Raw genomic sequence first — 27587 nt, 5'->3', positions numbered from 1 at the left:
CATACCAGGCAATGAACTTGGCTAAGTAAGAACCTTCACAGATAAAGGTTTTTTTTATGACTTTCTATAAGTTGTCTACTCCTTTAGCCTCCCTCCACAACTCTCATCCTGAGTCTTTTAAAGCGAGACTAAGAAACAAATCTCTTGCTACGTAAACGTTCTCTACCCACCTGTTACAACAGACTGCTAGCAAGAAAATCACAACAAGGTTGCAGACACAGTAGCCTTTTACTGTATTTGATCTGCTTTTATAAAAGATTGTTTTCCTGGATAACCTTAAAAGCAGCTATCAAAACACATTAACTCCACTTCACCAAGCCAAAAGCTTTTTCACTTCTTCAATCAGCACGCAGCTGTAGCACCTTCATACCACAGCTGCTTCCAGTCCAGCACTACTGTTTTTCCTCACTTACAATCACTACTTTAAAACCCAATGGGCCAACCCTAGCAAGGACAGACTGTTTCTTATTCATTAAGTCTAGCAGGTTGGGAAATCAATGTTCCACATGTGCTGAATACAAGTTCACAGTAGGAAAGGCACGCACAAAAACAAGTTATTTTTTCAGACTACCTTGGCTCAGCTAACACAAACAGTATTGTAAGGACACCAACAGAGATCAAACTGCTGGGAATAGAGGAGAAACGTTTAATAGGAGGATAATAACTGAGACACAAGCATAGGGTGCATGGCAACGTTTTTTAAAGTTAATAATGTGCACTGCTATCCTTAAATATGTCTATATTTATACTAATGATCACATGCTTCTGCATTGCAAGGGTACGGTTACCTTGAAACCCAAAGCAGGAACAGATTATCATATTAAAAGATAAGAGCAAGGTGGCTAGGTACAGAAATCACACAATTCAGTTACAGCTGATGTCAAAGCTAAGTACCAAGAGTAACTACACTTCTACAAAGTATATTGTTTTCCCTCTAACTCCTGTGAGAAAATAAGAAATAGGATAAAGACATAGGGGAGGCAGCAAGGAAAACAAAAACCTGATGACATCCAGCCTTGCTCCCCCTTTTTGCTTCCCCCCCCCCCCCCCCCAAGCATGAACTCCTAATTCCACAGGTAAATTACTGGACCAACAGCATGGATTTGCTCTGTCCCTACAACTAAGATGCTTCATTTCAGTTACAGAGCTCTCCAGTAGTTCACCATTAAAGTTATAATGCTACTTAAAGATGTATAAGCTAATTAGAGCATTAATCAGCAAGTTCAGCTATAGTGCTGCCACTACAACTGCTAGTGCTGGGAAAGGAGACCATCATAAAAACAACCTCAAAGAAACATATTTCAGTTGGATTTGCTTTCTTTTCTTTATCAATTCCTTGACCTTGACAATGTAAGAATACATTTTCTTTGAGTTTAGTACCTTGAAGAGCTTAGGTGTGTATCTTTTTAACCCATTCCAAGTTCAAATAAGGAAGAGAGAGACACATTATGAATTTACAGGATTGTTTGAGACAATTATGAGGGAAATAAAACTTAAAAGGTACAGATGTGAGTTTTGGGGGGAAATTTGTGTTTTTATTTGTTAATTTTAAAGGAAAAAAATTCAATAAAGTTCTAAAATCTATCTAAAGAAGGGAAGGAGGAAAATGTGACAGCAGTAATATCCCCCAAATCACTCCAGAAAAATATGATTCACAGTACAAGATAGGTTGGTTGTTTTGCTATAGGGTTACTACTTCAGAAGCAAGAAACTCAATTCATGACTACAAGCCAGCTGCACAGCATAGCAGAACACCAGGCACAGCTGAGAGCCACCCAGGAAGGCACTCCTGCGTGGCGTTTCCCTGCACATTCAAATCCTCTTTTGCAAATAAAAGCTTCCAGCAGAGTTTGTCAGAATGGCAGTAACATGAAAATTAGAAGAAGAAGAGCAGGCGATTTTCTTTCCCAGTCTACCCACATTAGAGGTTGCTCGCAAATGTCTATGCAAGCAATGATATCCCCAATCTCTCTGAAGGATTTTAAAAGGGTAGCAGGCTGCAATACATCTTTATATTCACAGCAAAATAAAGACAAATTGGGTTGATGAAGTGTAATAGCTCTCAGCTGGAAGTGCTGCTGTAAGACTGAGAATGAAAAGTCCATCTCAAGTAGTTGCTTTGAATTCAGTTCAGCAGTCCTAACTGTTTCCTTTTAGAGGCAGCACCACAGTAAGTAATCTGTCCTATGGCTTATCGAGCAGATGGCACTGTGCTGTTCAGTTCACTGTTGTTGTTTTTTTTCCCCATCTGTGTGACTTCTGGTGCAAGTTCCAGGGCAACCGGGCAACTCTTTCTCTCTTTGCACCATCAGTGATTTCCAGTTCAACCTTTTTATTTAATATAAAATGAAACAAAAGGACCTGGTGTGGCCAACATACAACTCCCACTCTGTACACAGCAACTCACTCCGCCTTTTCTTCTTTTTCCCCACCCTTTGCCTAAATTCTGCTACTTTGCTGGTATCCACGCTCTTCTCACACTCCAAGAAGTATGTGAACTTCCAAAGGACACAGCATTATCAGAAGCCAAAAACTGGCACAATCAGATGTAGAACTGTAAACTACAACCAGTTCTTCTATAACAAATCAGAACATCCACCAAAAGGTCCTGATAAAGCCACTGCTGGAGTGGAAGGAAGGAAATAACGTCTGCCATTTTTATGCATATGTACATATATACATACATATACAAATATAAGAGCAAGTAGTTCACAGCAAAAGCTTTCATTTGCCTGCTGCCATTACACTGAACGGTTCTTTTCCTCCCATAGTTACCTCCATCAGATTAAAAATAAAACAGAAGAAAAACCCCAATAAACTGCTGAACAGCTTCACTCCTGAGTAAATACAATTCACCAAAGAACTCAGCTCTAGAGGTGACATGTTTAAGCAGATTATAGTTAATAGAAAATGTAGTAAGGAGCAAAAATTCTTTATTTGCAGAAATAGAACTTTTCACTGCAAAGAAAAACTCAGAGCTCCTACGGTAAAAGATCCTAAAATTTAATTACAAGTGCTTTAAGACAGAAGCTCATTCGAGATCTTAAATGTAAGAAGGGTTGGCGTGCCTGGAAAGAAAAGATCACATGCTGATGATTATCTCAGTCTCACTGCCTTCTTCACAGTCATTAGAGCACATCATGCTGATTTACAGCTGGGATATTAACAGGAATCACTGACACAATACATTATGTCTGCTGTACCATTACTGTGGAACCATTAAAGTGTCATGGGTTTCATTTGCATTCCCATCAAACACATGAACTACTTTACACTAAACGTCTGCAGCTGCTTATTTTAGCACAGAAGTTAAGTATTTCAAATGCACAATGACTTTTTGCACCGTGCCTTAAAAACACGATTTGGCACCAAATATATATGTTTAAACTTCTTGTTTTAATTGAGCTGTGGAGATAAGATAAAGTTACCTGAGTGGAGATAACTGAATTACAGAGCCAGAGTAAGTGCTTACGTACGTACATGCATGTAACAGCCTGCGATAAAAGAGAGGCTCAAAATTCTCCCCCATGAACACGCACAGACTGCACCACTACTGTACACTGACCTGCCCAACTGCTAGTTCTGTGGGGAGTAGGGGAAGATAATACTAATAGCTGTGTTTGGCAGGGTCAGGAAAAGCTTATTTCTGAGTAAAACCTGAGAACCACTTCACTTTGGTTCTATAAGCACTTTTGAGGTAAAGTTACTGAACAACTGCCACACAGATTTCACATTCACATATTGCCGTTATTTTTGTCACCTTCCATGTTGTCATAGTCACACTGAAGCCCCAAACAAATGAAAATTATTAAAAAAAAATACTAGAACCACATCAACCAGCAGCCAAGCCAAACCTATCCGCATAGCATACATTACAGCTTCCTGAAGTTTGTATTTCTAAATGAACTTCAGCATCACAACCAAAGCAGAAAGTCCAAACTTTAACTAAAAAAAACCACACAGTCATGGTTTAAAAGGTTGGTTGCTTTTAAAAAGACAGTTGCTGTAAAGAAACATGCATGACTGATCTAACCAGAGGCAGATGCTGACCCAACCCACACATAAGACTGATGCAATATGTTCACCCAAAATTCATTTGTAATACCATGTACATTTTGGTTATGAGTGTTAAAAACACATACAGCATTTGCTGCTCTCAAGATGCATGCTCCATTCACATTTTAATTAGTCTTCTGGTTAAGACGGTTATTTTAAGACGACAAAATAATAACAGTCGTATGAATTAACAACTGGAAGAACTTACCAGCCTTATGAAGAGAACAGATGAAAGATAAGGGCAATGAAGTCAGTTCAGAAGGTTCAGATTTTGTACAACAGAATTATCTTCAGAAGTAATTTCAAATGGGTATCAAACTTGTGGGTACTCTTAAGAGGCAAATCGTATTTCCTTCAGCTGCTTCTGGAGGAAGATCCTGAAATTTCCCATTTCTCCAAATTAAGTGTGAAGAGATCACTCAGGTCTTGAGCTCCTCAGTCTACGTAAAGGCAAACTGGAATGCAAAATCAACTTTCTAAAGCATAAGGAGAAACTGCTCTTAAGAGCAGGTAAACCCACATGTTTAGCACACAAGTACTGTGTAAAAGAGATGTCTACTCAAACGTTACTCCCCAGGGCACCCAGAAACCTACACTGAAACAAGGAGTTTTAAGCAACGTACAGCATGTAAGAAGCAAAAAGTATATGAAGAAAAATTGTCGTAAATATTTGTTGCAGAGCAAGCAAAAGTGTCCAGCCATCTTTCCTGGCACAGTACAAATTCAACTAACACTATTAGGGTAACACACCCACCCAGATCACCTCTCAGTCAACCCACACTTTACAAATACACACACGTATCAGAACAGAGCATAATCAAGAAACATCCAAGTATTCTGGCCACGGAAAAGAACCTTTGACAACTAGTTAAAATCCAAGCTTTGAATAAGAGTCCAAATTCAGATACAAAAGCAGTGTTTGCAGAATTCTCTCTCACAGATCACCACAGACCAAGGTGAACGATGAGCAATGCTTGGTTTATGGATTAAAAAATCCAACAGAATTAGAATCAGAAAGTCTACAAGTAGACTTCCCTGATGACAAATCTTTTAAGTCCATATCAAATTTTATGATTAAATTTCCAACTACTGACACACCAGCAGACTGGTGACAGACAGTACACAGTACTGGTGACAGACAGTACAGACACTACTGACACTCTTCAGCATGATCCAGAAAAAAAGAAAAAATAAGAAAATCAAGGTTTAATAAACTAAAACTCAAGAGGACCACAGTGTTCTGTGTTTACCTTTTTTTCTTAGAGGGTACCCCTCATTTCAAAAGAGCACAAAGCAAAGCTGCTTGTACTGAAGTGTAAAGACGTGATAAGATAAGCAAGCCTTACTGCCAAACATGTGGGGTTAAGACTGGTTGTAGCAAAATAAGAAATACTGTGTGTGTGGATGATGTGCAGTGCTAATCTAGAGTGCAAACTCTGTGGACTTCTCAGAAACACGAGTTTCTGCCAGTTAGGACTCCCATACAGAAGCAACTTTTGGGTCTAAGTTCACTGCATTAGATTCAATCAACTATAAATAATGGTTCTTTACAAGCTGGCAAAATTCCCGGTTATTCTAATGTTATCAGAATAACCCAAATTGCTGTTCCCAGAGACTGATGGAGGATTTCATCATTGATCTAAAGCATCACCGCTCCACAAATCACGGGCCAGATGAATACATGAAACGCCACTCCAAAGAAAAAGCTGAACCTCAGTCGGCAGTAAAACCTTCCAGCAGTAAAGACTGACCAGAGACTGGGATCTGTTATCAGATCAAGAGAGAAGTGATTAGAAGCCCTGCTTAACTGTAAGACTACCTGTCTGGTTTGGGGCCCCTGGAGTAAAATAAACATCAAAATCTGGAGGAAGTCCATCAGATGATCACTGTAACAGCTGGGTGCTGACACATATACAAATGGAGATGCTGAGAGAGGTGGTTCTGTTGAGCCTGGATGATCACCCCCAGAGACGCACACGGCCACTGAAGCAAGTTCCTGCAAGATAAATTCCAACTGGATGAAAGGAAAAGTTGGAGTGTCAGCGGCTCAATCACAGACCACAACGTCTTGTAGAGGTATCTCTACATTTGGATATGCCCACAGCTGACCAGACAAGGCCTTGAGCAACACGGGCTAGAGCTGAAGTCAGCCCTGCACTGAACTGGAGGTTACACCGGATGGCTCCAGAAGCACCTTCTGATCTGAACTGCTCTGTGATTCTGTGTTTCGGAAATGCTACCGCTCAGGAGGGGAAGTCCAAGCACTAAGTACACAGATCCAGCCTTACTCACTTACTCACTAAGTTCTTGCATTCATTCTGTCCAGTGTCAGGGTAAGACATGAGTGACTCTTCATCAACTGGGCCATTTTTACATTGTTTTTCTTAACAGTATGGCTGGAAAACTTACGAAGTAGTTTCCTTCATGACTACAAAGCCATGCTCATGATGGATACCTGCTTAAAACAACAATGTAGCTAATGCCAATATTGCAGTATAGGAATAAGAATTCTTTCTTTTTTCTTTTTTTCTTTGTTTTGTTTTGTTTGCCATGCAGCAAACTCAACTTAAATCTACTTAACAGAACATACACGACCCAGAGCAACACCTAAGAACACCCATCCCTGCTCCAGGAAGTCCACAGTCTCTCCACACTGTTTCTACCAAACAAGTCTTCGTCCATACATTGAATTCTGTTGAAAGACCATTTCTTCTTGAAGCCTTTTAGCACCTGTTTTTAAACATCTTATGTGGAATCCAATTTCCCACAGATTATGTTGCTCTGGTAATGGTAGTCAAAAATCAAGGAGAGAGAATACAATAGCTATTTATTTTGAGGGAATTTCTTCAGGTCCAAATAACATAGCAGGTTTCGGTGGGTTGTTTTTGTGGTTTGTTTGTTTTTATGATTTCTGAACTTAGGATAACTTTGAACAGTTTACATTACGGATAAAGAAGTGAGGAAACAAAGTCAGCTGAACATGCAATGTTCCTTTGATTAGATAGCATCACGTGGCAGCGACTGCACTGATGGTCTTCCTCTTTCCCAAAGCACCTCAGTGCCACTACTCAGAGCTCCTTTTAGCACAGAGATGCACGAGATAACTTCATGCAAATTAACCTAAGATACAAAGGCCATGTAACTCACTAACCTCTCTCATTAACAATCACAACGAAAGCAGAACTCAGTTTCACTCACCTGACATTTTTACATACAACTATCAAAATGCAAATAATTCTCACTTTTTCTGTTCAAAAGCAAACACACAGAACTGAACAAGTGCAAGCTTTCAGAAAGGCAGCCTCACATGGGGGAGAACAAGGAATGGATTAAAAAAACCATTATAGCTGAATGTTACAAGCAACACGCAATGCTCCCTGTGCTAACAAAGCAGGCTCACTAGATGGTGTAAGACTTTGGTAATTCTTCCTACCAGCCACTAAAAAAAGTACTTTATTGTAAATAGTAACTGCATGGCAATAAGTCCTTGCTTACTGCACCACTGCTGGGAAAACAGAAAACAATTGCCAAAGAGCTGCCGTGCAGATTTGCACCTAACTTCCATAATGCAGAAGTAGTTTCAATAATCCTCTCCGGTTCTGCTACTGAAAACTGAAAAGTTTTTCACAAACAGGAATTTAAATGAAGAAGATTTTATCTCCAATAGCAACTTCCATTTATTCTGAAGAGCAGCACCTGGAATCAGGTTTAAAGCACCATTTAAGGAAGAAATAATACAATAGAAATCGTAAAGTTATGTTATTGCGTAAGAGGAAAACACGGATTAAAATTTACAAGGACAGTTTAAGTTCAACACCTAGTGGAGAACAGGCTGCATGACAAAGTTCCCAGCTTCACACAGGGAAACAGAGGACAGGAATTCTGAAACCTGTATTACATCATTTTCAACAATTTTCAGCTTTCTTTATCAAATGAAAAGGTTATTATCATTATAGAACTCCAACTCTGCATCTGTGAAAGATTTGCTTTTAAAAGTGTTTGTTTATTTCAGGAAAATTCTGTAACTTCTCTTCTGTTCTCAGGAGATATTACAGTAAATGCAGATGAGGGGAGTTCCAAGCAAAGTGCCTTTCAAGTAAGAGCCATCCAAAACCACACGGTGAACACTGAAGCACCTGTTTGCCTTCTTCCTTCTCAACAGTCTCTTCCCTGCCCTTTCAGATCCACACTACTGACAACTGTTAGTTCAAAAGGTGCCCCAACAAAGCTGCAGGGCAGGAATGAAGCTGCCACTGAATCCCCCTGCTCCTTCCAGCAGATGAGTCTCAGGAGATCTACTCTACAGCCTATAGTCTCTTTAATAGTCTTTATTTAACATAAAACATGGTGAGGAGTTTCTGAAGTTTAAGATTTCAGATTATTCACTTACAGTTATTTTCATACTTTCTCTTATATTCTAAGGCCAGGGAATTCCTGTTTTGGAAAGATGAAAGTGGTCAATCAACACTATAAAGATCCTGATTATTTTACCTTCCTTTTAACATCAGAATTTTCCAAGTACATTATGCTGTGCTCTCATTACAAACAAGAAATGGTATTACGAAGAGATCATACTCAACAACACAGTGGACTTATCTATGGCATCACTGGACCCAGCTCCTTGGGTTCAGAGATCTCCCAGTTACATGACCAGTCACACACACGTGTATGTGTATGAGATACATAAAATTCACATGGCTTTAGGCTTAATACTGAAACCACTAGTTATGGCTTTGAAATGTAAGCTTTTTTTGTCCATCTTCTACTAGAAATTTGTTCTTCTGTGTATGGGATGTGATGCCAATCCACCTTCAGATTTTCTCTCTCAGAAACAGATGTTCTTCGGAAGCACTGAAACCTAATATTCCTCTTCAAGCCCTTACTGTTATGCATAGTCTCTGTTCTCTGCAAAAGCTTCCTGAGATCCTGCTACTAGAAAACTGGGATCAAAAACTTCTATGAACAGCCTGAAAAAAATAGGATCCAAATTCCAAGAACAGAAGAAAACATTCACAGTAATGGATTCAGTAAAGAGTGAGGATTCCTCTGTTCCCTTAAAAACGGTGGGAACCTCGTGGCTTATTACTTAACTATGCACAACCCTAAAAAAACCTCTGCAAGTAACCATGAAGAGCCTCATCCTCACTCTCTAAAGTGAACAATGAAAAGCATAACTTGTACAGTAAAATCACAATGGTTCTGACCAAAGCTGGTTTTAAAATGAGCCTTTTAAAAGCCTGTTTCAGCAATACAGTACAGAAGCAAAGTACAAAGGTGGAATTCATTAACCAACACTACTGCAGGTCAGCATGGCAAAGGCCCAAGCCAAGGCAGCGAACCTTCAGTCTCTCAGCCAATTATTTCTTAACACTATTTCTCAAAGCAAATTCCTACATACATTCAAATTAAGGAAATGAATTCAAACTTATGCTTTACGCAAAGGATCCCAGCCCTATGGAGTTGATCCATATACGCACAGCTCCTGAAAACAACCCGATGCCAGGTTTCTTCTGCAGTAGTCAGCATTACAGCTGCTTTCCAAAGCAATAATCCCTTCTTGTGCACTAACCTGGAGCCTAATGACAGCTACTAGTGCACGCAGTGGGTCCACGTGATGCCTTAAGCTCTTTCAAGAAGTAAGCTGCGTAACAAAGCAGAAAGCTACCTCATTTTCCTCACTCTGGATCTTCCTGTCACACCCAAGGAGGCATGTAACAGCCTGAGGAAACCATTGGACCTTTCAAAACCTGGTACTGCAGAAGAGACAGGATAAGTCTCAGGATAAGTCCAGGAAATTTCTTCACCATAGTGCTTACAAAGGTAGAGCAGAGGCGCTCCATTCCCAAGTGCCTTGAAGGTGCCAGGTTGGACAGACAACCAGCCAGCCAGGATCTCCTGTCTTCCATCTCTGCTATAATTTAACTTTGAACTGCAGCCTGAAGCAAACACCGACAATTCATAAGAGAACAAATATGACCACAACTAATAGGGAACACCACCCCATATGCATTGCACGTGCATGCACATAATCTCGTCACTGGGGAGATAGTTCTTCAGAATGCTAAGAAATCATTTTGCATTCCAAAGCAGATGCTTCTCTAAGCATTTCCTTTATGGAAGATTTAACCTTCACAGATATCGAAGCTCTTTCAATGTATATGACCAAGCACTGGAGGCATCTAATTTTTGCCACTGTAATGTCTATAGGCAGCAATAAATCTTAACTGAGATACCCAGCACAGATTCAGTCTTAACAAGCTCAGAAACTAACACATTTTCAGATGACAGGGTTCAATACAAGTGCTGCTGCTGCTTCAAGAAGTGAGATCCCTCCTTTTACCAAATGTCAACAACTTGAGCAAAAACTAAGCTTCATCAAAGCTCACTACAGTTCAGATGTGCATCTCATCACCCAGAAGACCCTCACTGACCTAAACCAGCAGAGGAAGGCTGGAACTCTTCCATCACGCCTCACCATCTGAAAGCAGAAGGGCCATACCCAAACCTCCTGTGCCAGCTCTTTCACATTAAATGTATGTGTACACTGACCAAACAGACTGGTTTTCTCCTGCCACCCTTTTGAAAGGGAAGCTTCACACATTTGACCTGCATGAATCACAAGGGCAACTCCTTTCAGCACAAAGTGCTAAAAACATGGGACTTTACACTGTGACCGCAGCACTTTTTACCAAGTGCTCTCAGCAGCCCCTTTCTCAGCAAACTGCTCTCTGAAGATATTACTCCAAACACCTTCTCCTCCTCCAGCACTGCACGAAGCCTGGCACACAGCTCAGGGTCAGCTGTGGGAAGCCTGCTGGTGGCCAGCTACTTTCAGACAAAACACAGTGGGGCTGAGTTCATTTACCAAAGTGTTTGTTCAGCCCAGGAATGCAAGGAGCATAATCAAGGCCACGGGAACTCCAGGGAAACAGCAACCGCATGGGATCATTAGAGGATGCAAGCACAACCACAGGGACAGCAGCACATACCAGCAATCTTCTAATCCTCAACAAGGTTAACAGTGTACGTTGTATTTAGTATCCTCTGTGGGACAGAAGGATGCTCAGAAGCTCCATGCTGGTTAGACACCAGTGAAACACTGCCAGTCTGCACGGCATAAGAGAATGCATACACAGAATACAGGTATGTGGAGTGCAAGCCCAGCCAGCCAGCAGCTCTTTTTGTTTTCAAAACAGAGCAGAATGCAGGTGTTAGGGGGAAGGATATTGAAGGTCAGGTTACAAACAGAGCAGCTGGAACTTCAAGGCTGATAACCTAGTTTTAACTAGATCCTCATATTCTCCTGATGACATCACCTGGTGGCCAAGCTGACCGCTCCCTATTTGAAAGGCAATAAAGCTGTTCCTTGCAGTCTGAAATTCAATGTACCTGAAAACGTTCAGGTTAAAAGGCTCAGTCCAGCATCACCGCTTCAGTAACACAGGCAAAACCATGAGAGAGTACACCAGAACAGAACTGGGGAGATGGTTTTCTTTTGTCGGATGGGAAAAGCTGAGAAGGGGTAAAACATCCTTCTTCCAGCAGGGCCTAAATGGGGCCGTTCCCTGTGCTCCCTCCGGCCTGAGGCCCACACCATTTGTTCGAGCCAACAGCTGTGCTACAGAAGGGCAACACAAGTTCAGGCTCTGAAGTGCTAAAAACCCTCTTGCTTCAGAACTGAGTCTGGCTCCATGGCAACAAATAGAGATCCACAAAAGCTTTAGTACCTCAGATAGAACTGATAAGGAGAGTTCAACGCTTGGTACTCTGCCGTTACTTTAACCTAAGAATAAAAACCCATGACAGCTTCAGCGAATTGAGTAAATCTAAAGGAACTGCTTCTCTTGAGCTCTGCAATTAACACAGCCTTCTAAAGAATGAGTTTGCCAAGTCTTTAAGCACTTTATTGCCTATTCATCTCTTGGAAAAAAAAAAGTTTAGGTGAAGAAAAAGATTAACTGAAGTAATAGTTCTCAGAACAGGCTAGACTCAGCAAACACTGCTTGAAGTCTGAAGCTTGCTTCTAGAGCCATTCCTTCAAAATACAACGCACCTCAGACATTATGTTCTGAAAATAAGAGGCATTAGCGAGGCCTTAAATGAAAACAAAACTGAATAACCCTGTTCCTTATTCACCACTTTCATTTACCAAATGAGTACCTGCATTTAGAACACCTTATCGTTCATATGAAAGCCACTGTTAGAAGAGGTGTAGAACAGGTAACCGCACTGAGTGGCAAATGATTTTATTTCAAGAACTGAATGCCAAATTTCCACATCAGGTGTTCCCACTCGACAGCAAACCGAAGGAAACAAGGCATTAACACAACATCATCAAGACTGGGAAACATCACAGCAGTGGTGCAAGTGTTTGGCAAGCATTCGTATTTTAAGCTCCATACGCTCATAGCCATCGATAAAATGCTCCATGACTACTTGACCACCCAGCTGTCAAAACACTTCCACACAGGTACATATCCCACCAATACATATCTGTTTATGAGTCAGGAGATTAAGGATCTTGGCCAAAATACAAGAAGTATCACTGGAGAAGCCTAGAAGCAAAGCCGTGCTCATAGGAAGGAAACCTTAGCTCAGAACTCCTTTTTCTGTAATGCAGAAGGAACCCTTTAGGGAGACTTAAGATACTTCCATACATCCTAAAGACTGGCTTACTTATTCAGAAGAGACTGATGATGTTCATAATACAAACTTAAAACAGCAAACTATTATCACTTCTGAAGTAAAATCCTAAGCAGTGTACCAGAAAGCTCTCCTATGGTCTCATGTACTCTCACATATTTATTTTACATCTCAAGTATTTATTTTATACAAATGTTACCTGGCAAGGAAGTTGGTGAAAGGTCCCAATATTTTCTGTCTACTGTCCACTTCTGTCTCTTGACAACAGTCCTGCTGACTTTGTTCATTGGTCTCCTTAGTGGAACTCAGGGTGACATCTGAGAAGTGTGCTTCATCAGTCTCCAGAGTCACAATTGCGCTCGAACTGCTTGTGACCACAAAGTCCAAAATGTCCTCGTTGCTGACTGATAAAGTTGTTGACAGTTCTGTGCTAAGACTAGAAACACTACAGACAGAGATATCATCACTTCGATTCAGTGTTTTTGAAGTCGGACTGTAAAGCTTGACAGTGTCATACCCAGTCCTTGGAAAAGTAGAGGATTTTCGCACGGCGTGATCGTGTTCAGAAGTCAGAGGCCGTGGAGGCACATAGGACGGCAGTGTGCACGCGCTCTGAAAAGTTCTGTCAGGCACAATTTCAGGTTCTGACTGCTTCCTCTTCGCAGTTAGCGCATTGCAGTGAACGGGCTCTGGATTTCCTACTTCTAGGGTTGGAATACCAGAATCCACTGATTTAAGGCTATGACAATCTTCTAAAGCACCTGAGTGCTGACCCGGCCCGTACTCAGACAATGAGAGAGACCTCGGGGACTTCAAGTTCTGAAGACCCTGGATGCTGCCGCCGGCTCTTGTGTTTAGAACACCCATCAAGCTCAAACCATTCAAGGAGTTGGATAAATTTCCATCAGGTGTATTGGGCCACGTGGTAACTGCTTAAAAAGAAAGAAAAGATTATGAGTTTGCAGGGAGGAATATATATGTATTTTTTAATTACACTCAGTGCTGTCATAAATTAAGCTCCGTAATTAAAAAGTTATTCATCTTCCCTTGCAGATAATTAATGCCCCTTCCCCCCTGCTTGAACAAGCAGGACAAAGGCAATTTAATTTAGGCTTCTGGAAATGTCAAGCATGAAAAGCTTTCCCTAAGCAGAGTACCAGTGGTTGCCTCATGCCCACCTCCTGAGAGTTACGTGCTACAGAAACTGCAGCAATGTAATGTTCCACGTCAATATTAATGCAAAGATTTGAGATTGATTTCTATACAGTCATAAATGCATATTTACTGATGTCAAGGAGCTATAAAGATTGTTTCTACATACTTTACAACTTACATCAAAATTACAGTGTTGGTTTAAATAGAATTTCTTGGCTTTCTTCTGGCAACCATAGAACTCACAATAAATTTGTCACTCAAATCCAATCCAGAATATATGAGTGTTGCATTAAGGACGAGATGCAGAACGTGAATAGCTAGGAAGATATTCATATCACCAACATTTTGATGATGCACACGATGCACTTCATCAGTGCACATACAGCAAAACTAACAGTCACACATAATGTATTTACTGTGCACAGGGACCACCAGCCCTCCTATTTGCAATACACATCACCCAGGGGGCTGCCAGCAGGGCAGCGAACCAGCCACTGCTTCATTTGCAATGTAATTACAGCAGCTGGCAGAAGAAATATGCACATATTGCTTCAGTTTCTTCACTCTCAAACACTTTCTGTGCTAAGTGTGAAGCAGTGAAGAATTCTCCTCCCATCGTGCAAATGGCTCTTTCTAAATAGATTTCTCTCCAGCTCCTGAAGCCAGGTCTGCTCTCTCTGCAGCACAGCACTTAAGGGAAGGTGCCGGTTGTCTACCAGGAGGCTCTCCCCCATTCAACATTCAACAAGCAACTCTTTAGAAGTGGTTCCTCCAAGCAGTTCCAAACCCGTGCCCGGGGTGCTCCTGCCCTGCCAAACACCAGGGTTTGATGTGTGGCTGTTGTTAGACCTGAGCCTATCCGTTTCCTTTGGAACTGTGATACAGGTGGGCAGTAAGCGATACAAAACATTTCAAACATATTCAATTTCTCCAAACCGAAAAGATTTTTTTCCCATCATCTTTTAGACACATGAACAGTTCACAAATCTAAATATAATGCATAGGTTATACCAACTCCTTAATTCAACTACAAAAACACTACTTGCTATTTGATCCACCACTTCAATCTAATTCCACACGTAAGAAAAAGTCAAGTAACAACTTCTCCAGTTATCCCATCCCTTGGCCATTTCCAGAACTTACTTTCGTGTTACCCATTCAAAGCAATCAATGCATCAATTACCTAATCCTCTGCAGAGGTGAAATTTCAAATTTACTGCTGGGATTAAAAAGCTTATGAAGATGTACACTTTTCTTATGGAGTTGCTATAGCAACTTTTTTTTTTTCCTCCTCATTACCATGGTTTGAAAAGTTTACATCCTCTCCAGTTTTAAGAAGCGATGCCCTCAGACAGCAGGCATATAAATTGCATAATTATGAATCTCTCTGCTCAGAGAATCAAAACTGCAAAGGGCAACAAACAAAAATAAAAACACTAAATAACATTTCCTGAGTACAGACAAAACTATTCTACCTCATGAAGTCAACTGTGATAGTCAAAGTGCACAACTATGACAGGAATTGAGATATTAGGTATAATTATGATTGCATACATTTGAATCTCCTGCTTGGATCTTTTTGCTTGGTTTCACTTATTTTTTCTAAATTAAGTTTGTTTTCTCTTCCCCATTCTCACCCACCCCTTGATACACATTATGTTGCTCTTCATATCAAGAGCTCATCCAGTCCCAACATTTCTCAAAGCCATATACACGAGCTGTGGAATAGAGTCTTAGATTCCATCAGATAGATTTCTTTGAGTTGGAAGGGACTCTTAAAGGCCATCTAGCTCAGCTCCTCTGCAATGAACAGGGACACCTACAACCAGATCAGGTGCTCAGAGCCCTGTCCAGCCTGACCTTGACTGTCTCCGAGGATGGGGCATCCATCACCTCTCTGGGAATCACGTGCCAGGGCCCTGATGCTGACTGCAAAACAACATCTTCCTTATACCCAATCTAAATCTCCTCTCTTTTAGTCTGAAACCCTTTCCCTTGTCCTATCAGCACAGACCCCGCTAAAGAGTCTGTCCCCTTCTCTCTTACACCCCCCCTTTAGATACTGAAAGGCTGCTATCAGATCTCCCCAGATCCATCTCTTCTCCAGGATGAGCAACCCCAGCCCTCAGGCTGTCCTTGTAGGGGAGGTGTTCCATCCCTTGGATCATTAAAAGCAAAGGTGCAGGCGTTTGCTTTATTGCAATTCATATGAATTAACTGGTCCATAAAATAAGGTTCAAAAATACAATCAGCCAGGGACAACACTGATGGTGTTTCCATAATCAATTCCCCCACTGCCTTCGCTTCTGCTCAGTGACTTTCCTGAGCAGAGATAGCTCCTGCCTTATCTGCATAGCTCTTCTCAACTGAGCTCACAAACAGCAAGCATTCCCGCAGCCTTGGGAAGAGCCCAAGAGGCAGAACAATTCTGTAAAAGAGAGTTCGGAGTGAAGGGAAAATAAATTTCCATGCAGGGTAGCAAATCGACATTGATTTGAGTAGATAAGATTTTAAGGAGGAAATTTTACAGGAAGAGATCCCTTTAGAAAGGACAAACAGCAAATGCAGAAGTACATAACAGCCACAGCTCGCTGGAGTAAATTGTGCAATAAGCTACAAAGGTTTCACACAGTTCAGCGAAACTGTGGGGAGCTTTGAAGTACACCATCAAGGGCTCTGAGTGAGAACTTGAGATACGATCAGCTGTCAAATGCATACATGAAGACTCCTCAATTCGCTCTGCTTCAGGCTGGTGGAGGATTCCCGTTAAGGATACAAGGATCGCTATATTCTTTATTTCAGCTGCTTTGCAGCTATGTGCAAAAATTGACAACTGACGTCAAACATCCACAGCATCATTTCTGCAATACAAACTTCTTTCCATAAATTACTTATTAATGTAATATTATTACCATAATAAACACGGCAATAAAGTATTATTAGCTTAATAAAGTACTGAAAAAGCAAAAGCACTTTTGTCTGCACAACATCCATAACCCCCATGATTCGGTAATACATTTACGTAAAACTGACATCTGTAGTCTTTAAAATCTCACGCCTTACGGGAATGGTGATCTCATAAACATTAATATCCCAGAAGACAGATAACCAGAGAAAGAGAGACAGAAGACAACAACAGAGGTCACACAGAGCAAAGCAGGGGGAAGGAAGGCAGGGATCACTTACTCATTAACTTAGCCAACAAAAGAGCAATGGGGTACGAAATAAAGACAGAGTTGCAGCCAGGCTCAAAAGGAGTATAAGGACACAGCTACTCCTGCAATGAGTACTGAGCTGCAGAACTCTTCACATAGCAACTGATGGGTGCTAGAGGCTTACATGCAAGTTCAAGGAAGACAAAAAAAGTCACTAAAGATTCACAAAGGAACTCAGGAAACTGCAAGTACCAGAGCTTCAGGGAAATACCAACAACCACCAGCCCTGCCTACAGGCTTTCCTCAAGTAAATTCTTCTGTCTGATGGGAGGCATTTGGGGCTGGCCCAGCGCGGCTGTCCATAGGGTCATGCATTATGAAGTTCTGGTTACGGCATGTCAGTAGGCGTGTTCTGACAGCACCTGGGCTTTAAAGTACATTCTGACTTTGCACATCATCCAACCATGCTGAGGGAAGAAATCATACCTGATGTAATTTCCAAAAAATGCAGAACTAAACGGCTTTTCAGCCACTTTATTGGGAATTTAAAAGGGAAAAAAATGTTAAAAATCAAACTCTCAGAACAAAACAGAGATCAGAAAGAAGTCAAGTCACGTTCTTCTAAACTCGCACTGACTTGCAAGCGTAACTTCAGCAAGGAACTTGTACCGAAGGCGTGACAGCAGCCTAAGTGACAGGCTGTGCATCTCTGACACAGGGCCTGGGTTTCAGGGGCCCTGCATGGAGCAACGCTTGGATCCCTGCGGGTCCCTTCCAGCTCGGGACGTGCCGCCATTCTGTGTGTATCGCTCAGTTATCAGACGGTTAACATCGTCGTTTGTATCTCCTCGTTTCTTCAACGCTCACCATTATTTTTAGAGTTAAGATTCCCCCCCCTCTCCCCCAGTAACAAATTTGCAAATGCTTTTTTCCTCCTTAAAAGAAAGCTTTTAAAAGTGAGAAGTCTGCACTCTCACCTCAGCGGGCGATAGCGATACTGAATGTACCGCGAAACGCGCTGTGCGTTACCGCCACCGAGCACAGGTGTCCTCAGGAGCACGAAAACCACTTCGTTTATCAACCCACGTCTCGGATCAGAGCGCTCACAAGCTGACACGCACCGCGCCGCCAACAGCGTTGCGCTCCTGAGGCCACGCAGCTCTCAACAGAGCCACGAGGCGCAGCGGTTGCCGCACACGCAGCCACGCCGAGCCCGCCCGGCTCCCGCCCGCCCCTCCGCCCACGGGCAGCGCTGCGAGCTCGGCTCCCCGCGCAGCGCCGGCAGGGCGATCACAAGCGGAGCGCTGACGGCTCCGTCGCTTTCTGGCCGCACCAGGAGGACAGCGTCAACGAGCCGCGGCGTTTTACTAAAGCTTCTGTTCCAGAGGCGGTTTACAGAGTTGGTTTTGTTTTTTAAATCCTCCCCAACGTTGCTCTAAAAAGGTGAGCCCAACGCTACGCCAGCAGCAGCGCCCTAACAACTTCAACTGACGTTATAAGCCGCCCGGAGCGGCTTTATTCCGCGCGCAGCACCTCAGAAACTTCTCTTACAGAGCCCGTGAGAACTGAAAGTTGCTTCCTCCCCACACCCCAACGCCTGACTCGGCATCGCCAAGGCTTCCGAGCCGCCGGCCCCGATCAAAGAGGAAAAACAGGGCCACCAACGGCCGCCTTTCCCCACGAGGACGGCGCCCTCTCCGTGCCCTTTAACCCCCGGAGGCTCCCGCCCCTGCGACTTCTCCGGGTGCCCCCCCGGCAGCCGCTCCCCGCCTCGCCCCGCCGGCTCCGGCCCCGCCGCCCGGGAACGAGGAAGAGCCGCGCACAAACTTTGACGCCTCACCGGGGTAGCGCTGCGCTCCGTCGCTCCGCTCACGCTGGGCCATGCCCAGCCCTCCCCTCCGCCGGGACTAGGAGGCGGCAGACGGCTGCGGCGGGGGGTCCATGTCGCTCTCCGGTCCCCGAGGAGGCGCGGAGGGTTCAGCGGAGGTGAGGCGGCGCGGCCCCCGCCCGCCGGGCTCCCTCCCCGCGCAGCGCGGGGCCTCCCATGGCGCCCGCCCCCGCGGCGAGTACGGCACGGCTCTGTCCGGCACACACCTGGCTACGAGCGCGGCGGTGGGACAGGTGCCGCGCTCCTCCCGGGACTCGCCGCGGCCGGCCCCTCCCGCTGCTCCCGCCCCGCCGCCGCACCCCCTGCCCAGCCCGCGGGGCCGAGCGCCGCCCGCCGGGGAGGGAACGCCTGCGCGCTGGGGGGAGGGGTGGCTCGCGGGGGAGGCGGCCGTTGGGCCACGGGGCTGTGCGCCGGCCGCCATTTTGAATCGCCTCAGCGCACCCGCGGGGCTGCCCACTCAGCACCGGGCAGTGCCGGGCCGGGCTGAGTTGAGGAAGAAAATGTGATGTTTTACGCAAGTTTGCCGGCCAGGGGCATCAAGTGAGGCTGTATCTTAGCCGTATCTGCTTGCGTTCTCTGTGCTGTGTGCACCATCAGCACACCTTGCTGTATCCCACACAGTCTGAAGCCAGAGGCCACAGAAACATGCAGTACCGTTCAGGTGCAGAGATCTTATTTCCTTTCTTTATCACCCTTGGAACTCATCCTTGCTTTTTTTCTTTCTTTCTTTTTTTTTTTTTTTTTTTTTTCCCTGCAAAAAAGTTCTGGTTAGCACCCAAACTCAGCGATGGTGTTTATGCAATATGTTACGGTAGCAAAACACAGTTTTCAGCCGCTTCGGGTTAATCTAAACACCAACCTCTCAGGCTCCCTGCAATGCCTTGTAGGTCTGCCCAAAGCTGGAAGCTTGAGTGCAACAAATGAGGCACATCAGAACCTGCACTGATGCAGTGAGTTTGATATCATGAAGAGCAAAACCCTGATTATTCCAGCCTTGATGTGGGCAAGCTGCACTTGGGTAAATTGCCAGACTGAGGTAAACATGTACTGAAGTATTTGCCACCACAGCCCCACCGACAGCAGTTCTATGCTACTGAGATGAGAATTAGCTCATTATCAAGACGAGAAGTAGGTACTTATCATCAACAACCAAACATTAGCCCTCTGCAGCTATGTCTGATTCACAGAGATAAATTTCAACATTTGTTTGGCTGGATTTGGGAGGTTTCAAAAAGAATGCAAAAGTTAGAATGTCATTGATTTCTCCATGTCTTCGCAAATCACTTCTACTTCTGTAAGACACCTTCCATATTACTGTTAAAATGGCAAAAAAAAAAACAAACAAAAATATCTGAAATGCTTGTTTATATGCAAAAGAGTATTTTGAAACATATGCTGCCACTAATTCCTTTTTCAGTATTAACACCTCCCTTCTGTTTTTGAGAATCCTCTGTTGGAGCAACTGAAAGGCTGTACCATCACCATGGTGTCACTTATCTAAGGCCAAAGTTGTTGGGTTCCCAGGGTAAATAAGCGAATGGAAATACACAGTCACGGATTCTATGTCTGCAGAATTATCTCCAAATGAACTATTTACACTTCTATCTTTGTAATTTTATTTTGAACGAAGAAACAATTAGAAAAATCTGCCAGAGATCTTTTTTTAGCAGTAGCTGAGCTTAGATTACAGCTAAAAGTTTCAAATCAACCAAGGGAGTCAGGCACCTAAAGGCTTTCTGAGTAAATACTGAAGAACAGCCTTGTGCCTAACCATCATAAAGCCTTTAAGACCCCACTCTAAAGTGATGTAGTGGATATTTCCATTTCCAACCCACAGATGACTCTTCTTCTTCAATTGGTGTGCCTTCTTGATACCTACTCACAACAAAATTTGTATTGTTCATTGTACTGAAGAAATACATAAGAACAACCAGGATCCTGCTATGCTAGGCAGCGTAAAAATACCAAGGTCAGCCTTAAAACGTTTACAGAACATCACACCACAGTTAGTATAAAACATACGTACTCTTTTCTACATCTGAATCACCATATCATTTGTTGAAATGAGTAGTTGTTCATCTTCAGTCACTGAGTCACAATTCCTGCCTCCAAGTGTTGTGCATTATTATTCCTCTATTGGTGAAGGGCCAAAATTTTGCAGCTAAATACAGCTTCACATCATTAGTCCTGGGGAAGTGTGGAATGCCCTAATTACTAAAAGGAAACTGAACAGGTACTACCAGGTTCAGGAATAATGAATGTGTAACTAAGTGCAGAAGGGTCCCTTCGATGCTTTGTTTTTCAGGTGTGCGACATTTAAATCACTTCATCCAGAAGGGCACGCTGAGAAATGTTCCTGTTTGAATAGCTGGGCCAGACGTAGATCCTCAGAAGCATAATAAGAAGTCAAATTCAGGGCTATGCTTTTTGCTAACTTGTGACATACTTGCTTGTGGTTTTTATGTTTAAACCTGCTTGACTGTTTAACTAGTTTGAGGAAGAAACTTAGCATGTAGCATAATGCCCTCAGGGTAGCTACAGGAAGAAAAAAAATCACTTGTTTTATGTATGTATATCCTTCCTGACTTATTTGGAACCTGCTAAATGCTCCTTGAAACAGTGGAACATCAAATGAAAAATAAGCCCTAATAAACACATTCAGCCTTCACCATAATCAGGCAGCTTAGCAAAACGGGATGCACAAAAGAAACATTCTCCGCCATTTACGCTAACTACCCAAGGTGGTTAGCATTAGTGTTCTCCTACTAATTTAGAAGCAAGCAAACTTGTACAATAAATACTTAAGTTTGTAAAAATCCATGGGACAAAATCCTGATGTTTTGTGCAAAGATGTCTTGCCTGCAGCTGCTGTGTAGAAATGAAGCACTGCATGGAGCAGCCTGGAATTGGCAACTGCTGTTCACCTAAGAGGCCAAAAACACGTAAGCATTCTACCAATAGATCAGGGCTAGAGAATTTAATTTCTAGAAAACATTTGTGTCGGAAGTCCTGTCATGCAGACTCATATTCATACCACCAGAATTAGATAAACGAGTTTCATGACTGCTCTTCAGGAAAGCATGAAAGGATCTGTGTGCTCTGCTCAGTCTCAGACTTCTCCCAGATAAACGTGCCTATAGACCTTTCAAACAAAGCAGAATCCTAAGGAACAGAAATACAAATTCCACTCATGTTTCTTACACCTACAGATATGGGGAAAGCATTCCCTGTTTTGAAGCTTCAACTATTTTGCAATTGAGACATTTATTTGTTACAATAACTAAATGGAAATATCTAGACTGAATTTTCATTTATCGCTTGCCCAGTAACTTGCCGAGTATGATGCATCTGGTTCCAGACAGCCACACTGAGCTTCACTTCAATCTGCTGCACAGTTCCCTATCAATCTTGAGTTCAGCAGTTCTCTGTCCCAAACCAGTAGAAATTTCAGTGTAGCATTTTTTTCTCCAGTTAATGAATGGTTTGCATGCCGTGAAGATCCCACAGTCAGACATCACTGTACACTAGCTGATCAGCTCCTGCCTGGACTTGCCATCACTGTCATTTAAGGTTGTGTTAGCCCACGGAAGCAAGAGTACATGTATGCTGAATATAAGCAAATGACAGATTATCTCTGTTAGAGTCCATGGTGCTAAGGGACAGAGAAGCTCAGTCTCGAAGTTAAGTGTCAGAACAGAGATAAGACATTGATCTTTTCTTCCTTGCTTTACAGAATCAGAAGTATGTATGGATAACGCCTGCTTTGTGGCACAGGAAAATGGAACAGTGAATAAATTCAGCTTTCTACTACTGACTTACAATATTTTTGATCAAATTGTCTTGTTAGGGTATTATCTGACAAAGTGATGGTTTTGACAAAATAAGAGAATAATTATTCCTTCTGCTTCAAAGTAATCATACATTAATTTTGTTCTAGCAATACTATACATTTGTCTTGCACAAATTTGTGATTGACAGCAGTCCATTTCCAGCCCAGCCACCATCTATACTGCCCTTCCTACTGCACCCGCTAAACAATTTCAGTAGGTTTATGGTGAATGAGGGCAGTTTCTCTAGCTGTTCATTTCATTGGCCTCAGAAACGTTTCCTTCTATAGGATCTTAATGTTAGCAAATGTAAAAAAGATGAGGGAAGTGAAACCAGGTCTCTAACTACCATTACTATTAACCACTAGGTAAAAATAGACTTCTACGGTTGAAAGCTTTGCTGCATGGAGGGAAAGGTAGGAGAATATTCTATGAGACTTTCCAGCACATTTGGATTGATATTACTGTAACTAAATGCACACAACTGGGCTATTTTTTATCGCTGTCTACAAGCTGTTTATGAAATAAAAAGGTGTGGAGGAGTAAGACTACACGTAACAAAAAACATTGCTTCTCTTATTAATATCTCAGCACAATTTAAACCCTATTTCTAAAGCAAAAACGTTACTTCTGCAATACAAAAGGGAATGAACCCAGCAGGCGGTAACTTTCTAATGGAAGTGGCTAGGAAAAAAGCAAGGGAGTACTGAATAAAAATCAGTTGTCCAGAACGAGTAATGATGAATGAAAACAGGTCATATTCAACCGGGGCAGAGAAAAGATCAAATTAATATCTCCTCCCAATCAATCTGTAATGCTTCAAAGGACTTAATATTTGTTTCAAATAATATCATAGGAAGAAATGGAGGAAAGTATTTAAAAAGCATGGAAGAGACCCATGTCTTCTTGAACAGGACTGCTGTCAAACAAACGAGGGCTCCAAAATCAACAGAACATGGACTCAAATCCATCTCCGAGTGAACGGAATTAAAAGCCAAAAGTCAGCATGAAAATTAGAAGTTATGAAACGAAAAAATATTTAAGAGCAAAAGGGCACAATCCTACTGGTTAGTAGTAGAGAAAAAAGAAACATGCAATACCAATAAAGGAAACATTCAGTAACGTTTTTGTCCTGTACTTGGAAGGGATCAGGGGAGCCTACTGTAACACAATTGAATTATACAGCAAATTACTCGTTGGAAGACGGGCTTCAACCACTCCAGCTGTACTTCTCTTAAGTATAAGCTATTGACATGAATAAAGGAACAACTGACAAGATCTTGTGTTCCCTAGGCAATCGGTATTCTTTCCCCCCCACCCCCCCTCTTTAAACTATAAATAAATTCAAAAGTCCTTCTGCACATAAGCTGTTGCTGTAGGGAAGATAGGATTCACAGACCTATGGAGTTCACTTTGTTCTTCATGTTTCCCAGCAAGGCAAGATGTACGTACAGATGATGTCTCTGTGCATTTTCTTATCACAAACAGTTTTTCTAAAGGCAGAAGTCAGGTACAGACCACCTCATCTCTGAGCACACGTTGAAAACATCTCACATCTCACACCATATAAAAATAGAGGTCTTGTGTTCTCTAAACATGCAGATGTCATTACACATTAAATGTTCTGACTGACACCACGATATTTTACACGTAAGTAACTGAAGTGAGGACTAAACATGCTGCCGTGTTTCCTTCCTTTTTTAAGAGCACAAGTAATATCTTGATAATTTTAATGCTTTTTTTTCAGTACAAAACATGAGGAAATACTGCACCAAGGACTCCCAAATTGGAAACATCATTACTATATCTCCTCTTATAATGTTTAACTGCTAATTGCTGTGTGTTACCTGAGTTACTTACCATTAGCCAAAGAAAATGAGCACACACACACACCATCCAATTGTCCTTTTATATTTTTATTTGGTGTTAAGTAACTCCACAAGAAAACAAAATCAGTTACTCTGGTGTACGTGAAATCAGAACAATACAACCACTTGAAGCAAAAAGTAGAAACAAATTTCAGCCCAGGAATGGAAAACTGATACTTCAGTGCTATGGATATGCAATGCGCTTCATACCACAGTGCGGTTCAGCGTATGCCAACCTTTAATGCTTTTTGTTGTTGTTTTGTTTGTGTTTCTATCCATACAGAAAAACTAAAAACCACACTTCACTTCTCACTGAAAGCTTTAGAGCTTTAGCCGGTAAACTATGAAAACGAGTACAGACAATTTGTTATTGCCCAAGCTCAAAATACGATTTTATTTTCTCCAAAGGTGCTGGAATTATTACATACCACAACGTAACTATAAGCAACACCTTTGTGATTTTTGAGCCCTTTCTTACCAAAGAAGCAGCTCCAGCCAAAATTAACTGAGCTGAAGTTTGTGTTTGAAATATGTCCATTTGGTCATTTCTTGTTCTTGAATGAAGTTCTATTCCATTCTTCACTGTAGTGATTTGAGGAATATACGTGTAAAGTTCTTGTTTACTTTCATGTTACAGTTACCTACTTCTCAGTGCAGGTGCTAAAAAGCTCTCAAGGAAGCTCCAGAAGAAAGTAAAATATATAAAAATCTCTCCAAAGTCTGCAAATAAATTAAGAAAAGAAACTGTAAAGTGTCAAAAGATTTGTTGTATGAATACAAACCCCAAAACATAGCTCAATAGGAGGACCAAAAGAAAGTCCCAGGGTAAGGACAAACTGAGCCAATTTCAGGTAAGGAACTCAACTAAAATGTTGCACAAAGTACGGCGTGGTTTTCTAACCGCGCGTTTCAATTCATATGTTATCAATTTAATAAAGGCAACAAAACCCAGTTACTCACAAAACCTTTCTAGCACAGAACATATTTCAAAGCCAGTTCAGCTCACGTTTCGAACAGCTATAGTTCTCATGATGTTTATTGCCTGTCAAAATTAATGGTTAAGCTTTTCAAGTCAGTATTGGACTTTCTGCACTTTCTGATGTTATAGACATGCTGCTACTGTATAATTAGTTCTTTGTTGTTGGTTTTTAACTACGAGTTGGTGAAAACTAAGAACGTTTAGTTTTGCAAATATTGCTCCTCCTGGCTTATACATTTTGCATAATGTGTTAAAAGCACAAGGAGTTGATACTTTTGTACAGATGCAACTTGACAATGTATTGACTTTCTAAGTTAACAAAATAAAATTGAAAAGCAAGTCACATAAAGCAACAGTCACTACTGCAATCACACATGTATGTTGTAAATCATCACTTTCCCTACCCCCACCCACCACACACGTAACTTGCCCCACACATTCTCTCAGAAACACAAAATGAACTACGAGATTTACTAAATTACAGCCACAACAGCAGCTAACTGCAGCAGCCACAGGATTTCTCTCAAGTGAAGCACTGACCCTTTGCATTTAAAACACTGAACACACTGAGCATTTTAGATAGTTTCAGTCATTCAGGCTCAAATTCAGTCTTGAATGCTTTTGCAGGTTACAAGAATGCCATCATTTGCAACGAGACAACATTCTCATTACTTGTTACAAACTTCAAAACGATCCACACATCACCACAGTGGTTTATTATTTTTGGTGTTACTTCTTTTTAAACTGCCCTATGTCGGCAAGTTGCTAAAAAGGACAAAAAAAAAAAAAAAGAAAAAAGAAAAAACACATTGCCTCCATACCTACAAAAAATCCTTGGCTACTCCAGTTAGCAAAAATACAAACCATGGTAACCTCAGCGTTGGTTTGCGGGAGGGGGGAGAAAGGGAATCATAGGATAGAAAACACAGTTTCTGTAAGTCTCTAAAGCACAACCCTGTTGTTCCTACTTCAAAGTTATGAGATTTACTGAATGAAGACCGGACAAGTCATTCATGCTTTTCTCCTGCATTCAGAAAGGCACTGATAGATTACAGTGTTAAGTATTTATCTCCCGGTTCTTAAAGAACAAAGCCTAATGTGCCAAAAGCTAAAGTCTCTGAATAGCAGAAGTACTTGTAGACACTGCGATGCTCAGAAGATAGCAGTAGTGGTAGGGCTACAGTTACGAATGAAAATAACTGCAATTAAGATGCAAAAAAGCAGTGGTACTACTAAGACAAGCACATGCACATCCATTCTTGATTTAACAACACAATCTAGTCTAGTTCAAATAGCCAAGAATTTAACAGTTTGGGGGTGAAAAAAATCTTCAACAGGACAGCTGTGTCCTCATCTATAAAATAAGCAAGAAGAGAAAGATAAATACACATCTGAATCCATTAACTGAAGAGGAAACTCAAGTTGTTGTTTTAGAGCTACAGACCCTCAAGAAGGATAGTTTTCCACCTCACGTTACTTTTAAATCATCCGTCCTACTCTGCAGTTTTTATAGTTGAGTTCGAGAAAAAAGCTCCTCCTCACACGGATCAGCCCATTCACTGCCACCTTCTGAAGCTGTGTCTTCAGAGCTGGAGCTGTCACTGGAGTAGATCTTCTTCCTGAAGCCGTTTGGTTTTGCCTCAGCATTTATATCATCTGCACACCTTGCTTCATAAACAGAAGAAACCTACGGATTTAAACTGACAGTGTTGATGGGGAACAATAAAAACATGTTTGCTTTTTTTCTGGGCTGGTAAATAATGTCATATTGTACGCATTCAAGAGAAATGTCACAATTCAGGATAAATTCTCCTCTTTTCTATCTTAGTCCACGATGTACTGACGACTACAGAACAGCAGGAAAAAACGTAGTCTTTTATTTTAGGGCTTTAATTAATTTTAGGGCCCTTTAGGACTTGCATAGAATAGCAGCAGAATGAAAAGTAAACTCAGAATGTGTCATTATCACTGTGTTGGTTGGTTAAGAGAATATTGCTGTAAAAGCTGTCTCCAAAT

At 41.9% G+C, this 27587-nt stretch overlaps 2 protein-coding genes and 1 long non-coding RNA gene across 18 annotated transcripts in view; 1 reads left to right on the top strand and 2 right to left on the bottom strand.

The window, feature by feature from the left end:
• TBC1D14 (TBC1 domain family member 14) overlaps nt 1–19172 on the bottom strand; it is a 65397-nt gene extending 46225 nt beyond the window's left edge. For 2 of the 10 annotated variants that reach the window (XM_015285763.4, XM_040699045.2), the window contains exons 1-2: nt 18850–19172; nt 12899–13631 (exon numbers count right to left, since the gene is read on the bottom strand). In XM_015285763.4, coding sequence (XP_015141249.2) covers nt 12899–13631; nt 18850–18892 — 776 coding nt within the window. In that variant the 5' untranslated portion in view covers nt 18893–19172. Of the gene's footprint in view, nt 1–4264; nt 4512–12898; nt 13632–17986; nt 18177–18849 lie in introns of those variants that run through there. The other 8 variants (XM_040699046.2, XM_046940199.1, XM_015285764.4 and 5 more) reach the window with 7 other exon arrangements.
• LOC107053300 lies at nt 18248–25347 on the top strand. The gene is made up of 2 exons (XR_005859326.2): nt 18248–22683; nt 23093–25347. It is a non-coding gene; the product is annotated as an uncharacterized LOC107053300 (long non-coding RNA).
• Nucleotides 24625–27587, bottom strand: part of KIAA0232 (uncharacterized protein KIAA0232 homolog) — a 65362-nt gene continuing 62399 nt past the window's right edge. For 5 of the 7 annotated variants that reach the window (XM_015285823.4, XM_015285824.4, XM_046940665.1 and 2 more), the window contains exon 9: nt 24625–27258. In XM_015285823.4, coding sequence (XP_015141309.2) covers nt 27079–27258 — 180 coding nt within the window. In that variant the 3' untranslated portion in view covers nt 24625–27078. Of the gene's footprint in view, nt 27272–27587 lie in introns of all 7 variants that reach the window. The other 2 variants (XM_040699511.2, XM_015285825.4) reach the window with 2 other exon arrangements.

This window comes from Gallus gallus, chromosome 4 (genome assembly GCF_016699485.2).
Source record: "Gallus gallus isolate bGalGal1 chromosome 4, bGalGal1.mat.broiler.GRCg7b, whole genome shotgun sequence".
Taxonomy (NCBI): Eukaryota; Metazoa; Chordata; class Aves; order Galliformes; family Phasianidae; genus Gallus; species Gallus gallus.
This window is presented reverse-complemented; position numbering and strand designations above follow the sequence as displayed.